Source organism: Sparus aurata, chromosome 18, assembly GCF_900880675.1.
Source record: "Sparus aurata chromosome 18, fSpaAur1.1, whole genome shotgun sequence".
In the NCBI taxonomy this organism is placed as follows: Eukaryota; Metazoa; Chordata; class Actinopteri; order Spariformes; family Sparidae; genus Sparus; species Sparus aurata.
In genome coordinates this window covers 23,910,958-23,921,402 of record NC_044204.1, presented here as the reverse complement: position 1 = coordinate 23,921,402, position 10,445 = coordinate 23,910,958, and the positions used below count along the sequence as shown (strand labels likewise).

At 40.5% G+C, this 10,445-nt stretch overlaps 1 protein-coding gene across 1 annotated transcript; it reads right to left on the bottom strand.

The window, feature by feature from the left end:
• Positions 1 to 4,194: 4,194 nt before the first annotated feature.
• On the bottom strand, positions 4,195 to 9,600 carry tmco6 (transmembrane and coiled-coil domains 6). The gene is made up of 13 exons (XM_030396333.1): positions 9,396 to 9,600; positions 8,545 to 8,651; positions 8,352 to 8,464; positions 8,073 to 8,256; positions 7,674 to 7,778; positions 7,042 to 7,133; positions 6,820 to 6,936; positions 6,587 to 6,701; positions 5,900 to 6,080; positions 5,230 to 5,324; positions 4,942 to 5,109; positions 4,721 to 4,855; positions 4,195 to 4,633 (listed from the first exon to the last, which is right to left on the bottom strand). Exons 1-13 carry the CDS (start codon positions 9,484 to 9,486, stop codon positions 4,610 to 4,612), a joined length of 1,527 nt encoding a protein of 508 aa, XP_030252193.1. The 5' UTR covers positions 9,487 to 9,600; the 3' UTR covers positions 4,195 to 4,609.
• Positions 9,601 to 10,445: the final 845 nt, after the last annotated feature.

Genomic DNA, 10,445 nt, shown 5'->3' with positions numbered 1-10,445 from the left:
ATTTTCATTAGCTGCTAAGGGAGAAACGTTCACTGAGTGTTTAATTGTGTAGCCACCACTGCAGACTGTGAAGGTGTCATGCACCGACAATAAGATATTTACAAGCCCAGAACGCCTCATGATGCAATATCATGTGAGCATGTATAGCCTATTATTTATTATTTTCAGTGCGCATATCACAGTTTTTATTGGTGCATTAGCGTCTGGCATACTTAGTTACACTAATGAATAAAAGAAGATGCGATATTTTGTAATAATAATAATATAATATATAGAGTAGATATTGATGCTGATAATAATAATAATAATAATAATAATAATAATAATAATAATATGAACGGTTTTGGAGTTCATATTCTTCTCCTGCTTTGAATGTTCATGTTCATTGTTTATTCCTGCCCATAGGTGTGGGAAAAATGCCACCGAAAAGAAAATGTAATCAGCAGACTCTGGAAGGCTTCTTAAAGAAGAGAAGTGGTCAGTTGAAGTGCTTCAGAATAGTATGAGTATGAGTAAGATTCAGATTACTTTATTCGTCCCAGAAGGGACATTCATTGTTGCAGATTCAGTTTTTTTCAGATTATTTATTTCAATGGTAGCACTTATACCATAATTAACGTAGGCCTACATGTCTTATATTGTTACTGCTGCAGTATGTGATTTAGTAAATTCCAGTCATGTGCTACATGAATTAGACACATGTTTGTTTTATAGTACCAGAAGAGGAAACAGCAGCCCCATACAGGTCCAGAGCAGAACCAGAGAGGGACACAGAAGAACCATGCAGCTCCACTGCACACCCAGACAGGGCAACAGTAGCCAGGTCCACAGCAGACCTAGACAGGACAACAGGGCCAGACAAGAATATTGTCCCTCCTTCTGAAGTCATCACACTATTGGAAGAGTACTTTCCAGAGGCAATGAAGAGCAAGACTCTCCACTCTTCTTACACCTGCTCAGGTGTGTGCTCTGCTCTTTCAAGTACAGAGCTGTCTAGACTTAAGGAGGGAGGCAAGACCCTGTTCAAACATAGTTGGCTTACTAATAAGGACATTGCTTATTCAGAAGAGACAGGTCTGTGGTGGCTGATATACATTGAAGAAAAGGGGATGTTCTGCTTGCTTTGCAGAATCCACAATTCCTCTAACAAGTTTAATAAACAGGAAACATTCAACCTCTCAGCCTCCATAAATTTCAAACAGAGTGCCATTAAAGAACATGCCATATCCAATACACACAAGGAAACCTATCTAAAAGAGATGGAGAGAAGACATTCCTCCTTGGCTGCTCAGTATCAGTCTGCAAAACAAGCAAGAGACACAGTCACAACCAACTCTTTCCTTTCCACGTACTGGCTTGGCAAGGAGGAAGTGGCAAACTGCAAGTTAAAATCTCTCCTAGAACTGGAAGAGGATTTGGGGCTCTCAGAAATGAAGCATTTTCAACAAAGAAGCCAAAGAAGCCAGAAAAATATGAGACTACTTTTAGGCCAGCTGATTAAAAAGAAACTTATTTCAAAAGTTAAGGATGCCAAATACTATAGTATTCTAGTGGATGAAGTCTCTGACATTGCTGTGATGGAGCAGTTACTAATTTACATTGGTTATGTTGATGTTCATGGAGAGACTCATTTTGACTTCCTGGAAATCAAGGATGTGCTTGAAAACAGTCCATCTGCAAATGCAGAAACCATCACAGAGCTCATCATTGAGGAGCTGAAAGAATGTGGATTGCCTCCTCAGAATCTCTGTGGTTTTGGTTCAGATGGCGCAAGTGTCATGACAGGTTCCAAATCAGGGGTTGGAGTACGCCTGAAGAAGACCGCAGTAATTATGATTCGAAGTCATTGTATTAACCACCGTCTTGCACTGGCATGTGGGGACACTAATGACTTTGTAAAGTACATTCAGGTTGTTGAGACAACATTGAAACAAGTCTGGAAATGGCTTGAATACCCAAAGCACTCTGCAGCATTTGTAAAGGCCTGTAAAATCACAAGAAAGTTGGATGTTGAAGCTGGGAAAAAGCTGGACAAAAAGCTCAGTGTTAAAGTGCAGAAAGCATGTCGCACAAGGTGGCTTTCAACAGGCAAAGCTGTTGCCAGTGTTGGCCAACATTTAGTCCCACTACTCCAGACTTTCAGAGACATTCAAGATAATGATGCAACTGCAGCTGGTCTCTTACAACGTATGAACAACACTAAGTTTGTTGGTACACTACTGATGCTTAACAAAGTGCTACCTCACCTGAACACGTTGTCCAAGATCTTTCAAAAAGACCACACATGTTACTCATGTCTGAAGCCATCTCTTGAATATACAAAAGCTATGATTCAGGATATCCAGACCAACTATGATGTTGTCAAAGACCTGAGTGACCATGTTGCTTCTGATGGTCCATATGCAGCTTTAGAACTCAGTGGTGAAAAGGATCCTAAAATCATGCACTTTCTTACAACATTGGTCCAGAGCTACAGCACAGAGCTTGTGAAAAACCTGGATAATCGCTTCAAGGAGGCCTGCCCTGTGTTCCAGGCCTTCTCTGTCTTTGACCCTACTTGCCTCCCAAAGAGCACAGATGTACAGTTCCTGAACTATGGAGATGATCACATTAAAGTTATCTGTGAGCAACTGCAGTTCAACACAGACCAGGCTTTAGCACAATGGAGTAACTTTAAATATGTCATGGCAGGTTGGCGAGTTCCAACCCATGTGCTGAAAGGTGAAGATATCTCTCCGACAGCTTTCATCCTGAAAAAAATTGTCAAGGAGCAAGCTATCCTGAAAGAGGCCTTTCCCTTCATTGTTGACATGGCTACAGTTTGCCTGTGTCAACCACTCTCTAATGCAGTGGTAGAAAGGGGTGCTAGTGCTGTTAAAATAATAAAAACCAGACTGAGGAGCACCCTTAAAAATGACATGCTTTCTACCCTCCTGCACATCTCCATAAATGGCCCAGGAAGAAGATCCCCTGAGTGTCAAGAGATTTTAAATGAAGCCACCAAGCTGTGGAGACAGAAACACACCAGGAATCTCCCATCTCTCAAGACTCTTCCCAGAGTTGGGGGTAAAGATTATGCTGAGGTCAACATGCCAACACTCATCAGCACTGGAACCCAAGTCAATCTCATTGAGGAGAAAGAAGATGAAGAGGAAGGCTTAATGGATAAAAGGGTCCAGGTTGAGGGAGAGGGTGTTGCAAGCACCAAGAAGAATCTTAGTAGGGCCCTTTTTGAGCTGGGCATGGACTCTGATCCTGAATGGGAAGATAGTGACAATAGTGAAGATGATTAAAGAGGGAAATGGGTATATAAAACTATTGGAAAAAATGACTCTGAAGTGCTGGTAGCTTTCTGGACTTTTGTTTAGTAATGTTAAACTTGACTCCTCAGTTGTCTGTACTTGTTTGGAAATTGATTTTGTGAAGACAGCATAGAACAATGCTTGAGAAAGGCTGAGACTATTATTTGTTTTATAAGTTATTACTTCAGAGTATTTTTATTTTAGTTTACTACCAAGTTTTAATAAATGAAAATAAATATAACTGTGGTGTTATTATTATTCATTATTACTACATTATTATTATTATTATTATTACATTTAAGACCAGTGTATAAGATCGTACCCCCCCCCCCCCCCCCCCCCCCCCCCCTGCCCCGGCTGGCTACTTATGTATTATGGCTGGCTAGTCTGTGTCATAGTGGAAAGCCCTGTATATAAAGTTTATTATTATTATTTGCACCTGTGATGTCAATAATCTTAATTTCTGTTTGAACAAGAGGGTGTCGACAGAAGTACAAACCACTTACAGGATAGTTTTTTATTATCTATTGATCTAATGATTATTTTATGAATAAATCTGTCACAATGATCTTTTATTTAAAAAGTTGGTGGTTACTCTTCTGTTGTCTTAATTGTTTAATAGACCATTTCTGGTCTCTTTAAACATCAGAAGTGCTCAAGGACCTGCAGGCATTATATTATTTTAAGGGTGCTGACTTATGTTTCATTTGACCATTTCAATGTCAGGAAAAACACAAAATCTTTCCTCTTATAGTCTGTATTTTTTTCTATTGCACTGTAAAAATATACAGTTCAAATAAGTCCAACACTTAGATTTTTTAAATCTTGATATGCTCATTTAGTCATTTTGACTGAATTGCTGTTGTTATCCGGAGAAGATCTAGTTCTGAAATACAGTTTGTAGTGAATATTTATTTATTCATTCATAATTCATTTGATGCAGTCATTATTACTCAAAACACATGATACTTCTTAAATACGTCATCATCAATAGTAAACCATAAAAATAGGGCTCTTCATCGCCCTCACTCTACATATTTACAGTCAGTCATATAAACCCTGTCCTCTGTCAGATAAAGTAGGTGTTACAGTCTCAGATGTGAGAGGTACTGAGTTTCAGGTATTAAAAAAATATTTCATATTTACACATATCAAAAAACAGCGGACTCAACATCACTATAGATAGAGGACATCAAAATACAAGTAGATCACATTCAAAAGTAGTTTCTCAGATCACACAATTCCTTGTGGTATTCCTGTTTTCGTGACACACTGTACCCCATAGATGTGAATCTGACGCCTGCTGGTTAAGAACATGGAGTGTTGTCCACCTGCAACACAAGTTCATGTCAATCTTTGTTTAATGCCGAATTAGTACGGGTCAAAAAAGGAAAAACAAACTGCGCTGAAGTATTTACCGAACAATAGGATGAGTAGGACACTAGGTGGTGCTCCAGGAGATATGTTGCTCTTCGTCTGATCTCTCCTTCGCTGTTGTACTGAATGGCTTCTATCAGTAAAAGTCCGCCTTGCTTCACAAACTCCTCGGCAACCTAAGGGGAAGAAATAACTCTGGTAAAAGCCTTTTGTTCCCTGATATAGTTATCCATACAGCAGCATCATTGTTTCACATATTTACCTGTGGACCACTGACCACCAGCATGAACAGAACATCCATACTCAGGGTCACCATCTCTTGGTCGGCCATCTTCAGTGTGGCGTAGAGTGCCGACAGCAGTCCAAGATGAGCCAGCTGGACACAGAACTCCTTTTTTTTGTGGGCAATATTTGCTAGAACCCTCAGGATCTAAGTATAACCAGAAGGACCAGACCAGTGAGATGGAGTGTAACTTTAGGTGAGAAATGAAGGACATTGTTCCAATGAAGCAGAACAAACGCATTGTTCGTCATCTACTGCTACACTGACCATGGTGTTGATGCCTTGAGAGAAAGGGAGGAGCTGGATGAGTCCTGGTACCAAGTTGAGAGTCAGCAGAGCAGAGCACAGAGCGCTGGAGTGAGCTGTAGCAGCGAGACACAAAACACAATGGAGCAAACCACATTAATATGTTAATTTAGTGGGATCTATATAAAATTCATGATAATGGTTTCACTTGTGTATAATCATCTGAAACTTAGAAACTGTTGTGTTTTTGTTTACCTTAGAATTACTGTTTTCTTACTACAGAGGAAGCAGGTCTTCATGCCCAACTACTGCCAAACATTACACTTAGATGGAAAACTTGCACTTTGGAAAACATGTTCTGCATCATGACAAAGCCATCCACGCAGGTAAATTAAATTTAGCATTTGTACAAGGTGTACAGTCAAACAAACAAGTTCTTGCTCAACAGGTTCCAAAAGGCCTTTTGCTTAAGTAGAATCCAAACTATATTCACCTTAGTTGACAATTTGTGTTCAATTTACTTTGGTGTGCTTACAAGCTTAATAACTTTTGCTGGTGTGAGTCTATCCCTGAGCCAAATAACTCAGACTACATAACTAAAATCCTAAAATACATAATTTAAAGCCCAAAATCAGTGCAGAAGTATGTTTTCTATCTAGATTCAGCAGAAATCAAGTGTGACTGTTCAAACCTGTGAGGTTGTTCAGCACCCAGGCACTCTCTCTGGCCAAGGCCGGCTGGCTCTGCAGGTAGGCCTGAAGAAGTGCACACAGAGCGACCACGACATGGATGTCACCCACTTCAGTGCTCAGGTTTTCCACTGGACAGGAGGACAGGAGGTTTCCCATGCACCTCAGCAGAGGACAGATGAGCTAGAGAGGAAGAACAAGTCCAAAATATCCATGTTAACTCTGTATTAAAAGCTATATTGAAAGCTGAGACAGTTTTAAAAAGTATCCTCTACCACCTGTGATAACATGGCTGGTGAATGCATTTTTGTACGCATGTTTTCTGTATTCGACTCTAAAAATTTTTAAGTGGAGGCTTCCTTAAATGTACAAACAAAGACCAGTGTGTACTATGCAGTGAAGGCATATTTTTGACAAAATAAATGAAGGCTGAATTGTCACTGTGATGGATTACCTGTCTCAAGTCTCTGTAAATTAATTTTCAACCCTTGCTGATATGATCTGAAACCAATGAGGTCCTGGAAGGTAAGAAATCAATCTAAATACTTCGTATAGTACGCTATCAAAAGTAATGGTACATATGACTTGTTAGAAAATAGAAGTAGACAAACAAACAAAACCAACCAATAATGTCAAAAAAGCAACGGACATTGTGAAATACTGGATTTGAGTGAGTTTTTTTTTCCTACCAGCTCCATTCCATCTTCTTTGTTTCCTTCAGCCACAGCAGCACCTAGTGACACCAACAGGCAACTGCACTTCAACAGGGCCCCTTGAGCCAACAACACTCTGTTATCCTCCATGCTTTAGAGTGAGATAAAGGCAGCAAAGAGACAGATCATTGTTTTAGTGAAGATTGTAAGTATTCTGTATGAATATAACAGATTGCTGACACTTGCTGACAGTACACTTCAGCGCTTACCTGCATGTGAGGTAGTGCAGACACCACGCGCACTCAATGGCAGGTGCCAGGCCAAACTTTGGGTCAGGAGTTAGGACTGATAACAGGTGTGAAGGCAAACTGGAGGCCAGGACCAACCTGCAGACGCAGAGGAAGACTTTTATAGAACTGACAATAGTGGGGTGAGTTGAACAGCACTGCAGAGAACAGAGAGACGAACTGGTGCGTCATTAGAGTGCTTACGGGATTATTTTTGCTGCTGCATCTTTGGCCTGGAGAAGCTGAGAGAGTGTGAAGCCTACAGCCTCCACCACTGCAAGGTTATGTCTCTGGTTCTGCACACACACACACACACACACACACACACACGTTAACATTACTTAATTTTCATTGTGTGGACCAGTTTAGGGCTATATGGGAAATTCAATTTTGATTCTTGTAAATTAGATTTTGATCTAACTTGTATCAGACTTTCTGTTAATGTAACTTGTAAACTGTGATTTGTTTCTCTTTTCTGTACACGCAACATCTATTGCATGTCTGTCCGTCCTGGAAGAGGGATCCCTCCTCTGTGGCTCTTCCTGAGGTTTCTTCCATTGTTTTTTTACCCTGTTAAAAGGTTTTTTTTTTTCGATCAACATGTGAAGTTTTTCCTCACTCGAATCGAGGGTCTAAGGACAGAGGATGTTGTTCACTGTACAGATTGTAAAGCCCATTGAGCCCATGTGATTGTGATTTTGGGCTATATAAATAAATAAAAATTGAAATTGAAATTGATTCTTGACAAAGATTTACTGACATGAACAATGCACTGTGAAGACATTAAAGATTAGGTTTTCTCATGACATCGAAGTTAATGATTCTTGTTAGAGTACCTCAATGCAGCTGGCCAGTGCTGGTATGATTCCCTGGGCCAGAAGTTTCTCTTTTACAGCATCACTCTCTGGGCATAAATTACCCAGAGTGTAGAGACACAGCTCCTTTTTAGAAATGAACATACACAAAAAAAAAGTCCAAAAAATTAGCAGAGCAGCAATAAATTAACTGGTTTGTTGTCAAACTAATAATTAACAGTTTTTAAAAATGTAATAATTTCTGGTGTCTTTACTCCTCTATGACAGTTAACTGAATATCTTTAGGTTGTGGCCAAAAGGTTTCAACATTTTACAGACCAATCAACTAATCGATTACTGGAGAAAATAAACAACAGACTAATCAACAGCCCTAATAATTAAATGGTATCATTATATAAACTGGTAAAAGCGGATACTCACAGTGAACTTGGTGCTCTGGCCAGACAGGTACGTGAGCAGGTAAGGGGTGGCAGGCAGACAGGCTGGTGCTACGTTGGCGTGGGAAGAGTGAGACAACTCATGAAGACACCGAACAGCCTGCAGACGGCAGGAAGCATTAGAGCCAGTGAGGAGTCCAACCAGGAGATGCATGCTGTTCTCCTGCCTACAGTGATGACAGGTTTACACACAAACATGACACATGAGAAGCATAGATGCAAACAGTTACAACTTCATTTAAATAAAAATTCACAGCCATACTTGATGAAAGTGAGCTGTGCTGTCGGGTCATGGAGAGCTTTACTCAAGGCTTTAAGGTGGGCCTCCCTCTCCGGCCCGCTGTGTTGAAGTGTGTGGAACAAAGTGACCACGTCCTGGGGAAATGAGAGGCAGATTGAGATGGCAAGCTTCATGTCATCTATCAAAACAATATCTATCATGACATCTGTCTCACCTGTTCCCCTGAGGCAGTGTCCATATTGACCTCTGGCTGGTCCTCATCTTCGTTCAGCAGGAGTCTCTTGCTCACGAGCTGTCTGTCTCTGCGGGCCTGTCTCAGGGCTGTAGCAGTTAACATAATGACCACATCACTTTCTGCTTCATTCCTCTGAGAGTGCCTGTCATACTTAACATGAGTAAATCTAAACTTGGATTCATGCACTCTACTTATGTGTAGATATTGCATTGTCTTGGCTATCAAATTAATATTGACTGGCCCCATGTTGGTTTGCCATTAGTGATCTACGTCACAGCCTGACATCAGGAGTATCCGTTGGGCACCACCATTTGTTTTATATCAGAAATATATGAAAGTTACCTATTGTCATACCCAAAATGTTAATCTCACATGGTAAATTACTCTGTACTGAATGAAGTCTGGTTGTTGTGGGTTGATTGAAATCTCTGTCTTGCGAAACAGGAACCTCTCTGAGGGAAAATGTCCTGGTTACTGTGTTAGCTATCAAAGACAACAGGTAAAGATTCAGCCAGCTGGATGAGGATGTAGCTATCGTTTTGATATGTAGCGAGCTGTGATAAAGCTACGTACAGACTAGGGGCTTTCACTGTTATCTTTGTTAAATAGCTAATGTGAGTTTAATAATTTCACATTGACAGTCAGGGATGACTTTAGTTTAACCGTTGGCTGGAGGAACAGACGTTAACACACAACGTTAGGCGAACTTTTCATGGTGTCCATTTTGATTCTTTTAACTGTTGCAGCCTCTTTCCAACATCATCAACGTTTGCCAACGGCATAACACTCCATTCTTCAACATGAACACATATTTCAATGATAAAACTCACCTTTCTCGTGTTCTCGTTTCTTTAATTTGAACTCCTCCAGGCTGCCGCCCAGTCGACCAGCTTTGTGGCGAACTTTGTTTAACCTCCACATTTTGTTATTTTCTTAAATTCATTAACAATACTAATAATAATGGCTAAAACAAGTTGAATGCACTTGCTTCCTTCGTGGTTGGAGCCAGCAGCCAATGGATGAAGTTGAAATTCTTCTTCGGTGGTGTATTTTGTCCGACCTCATTACGCTGCGGCGCCACCTAGTGGACAGAGACAGACACCATTTCCTGTTTACCTCTTAACCTTCTTCATCTTGGGGCGCCGTTTAGCTCAGTTGGTAAAGCGCCTAGGCTGCAGCGGACCTGGGTGCGACTCCCGGCCCGTGTCCCTTTGCTGCGTGTCACTCCCCCTCTCTCTCCCCCGTTTCCTGTCACATCTTCAATAAAGCCATAAAAGCCCCCCCCCCCCAAAAATACTTCTTCAAAAACAAAACCTTCTTCATCTTAATTTTGTCTCTTTCTAATGTGATAACATCCCAAGAAAATAATATTCCCTCATACCTAGAGGCCAATAATTGAATATCTAAATCGTTCATTACTCCAATGTACAATTTCTGCATCTCAGTGTGAAACTGCAAATTTTCTCATCAAAGTTCAGCAGTGTAAATATTTCAGGAGATTATTTTGTTTCTAATGTGTACTGTTTCTACTGCTTTTTAATAATGAATTATTTGTTACTGCTGTTTAAACCTGATGGTATTTATTTCTGCTGCTGTAATCAGCAAATTTCCCCCATTGTGGGACTAATAAAGGATTATCTTATTTGGTTGCTGGGAAATAATCATCAAAACTTTCTCAACAAAACGTTCTTGTCTTTTAAAAGACAACAAGGACAGAATAAAAGCATGGAAAGCTCAGCACCCCCATAGGGCAGGCCTTAACTGACACTTTTTTCTGTATGTGCAGGCTGTTTGGGTGTCAGCAGGTGTCAGTTTTGATATCAGTGTCACTGGACTCACACCAGTGCGACAAGCTGCACACAAACATGCTGTCATGACTC

Excerpts from the sequence above, each read along its gene's own strand:
- tmco6 (XM_030396333.1), bottom strand. The coding sequence starts at position 9,486 with ATGTGGAGGTTAAACAAAGTTCGCCACAAAGCTGGTCGACTGGGCGGC. Across the intron at positions 6,702-6,819 it reads CTGCACTACCTCACATGCAG|CATGGAGGATAACAGAGTGT; the intron begins GTAAGCGCTGAA and ends CTCACTCTAAAG. Across the intron at positions 4,634-4,720 it reads CCTACTCATCCTATTGTTCG|GTGGACAACACTCCATGTTC; the intron begins GTAAATACTTCA and ends CTTGTGTTGCAG.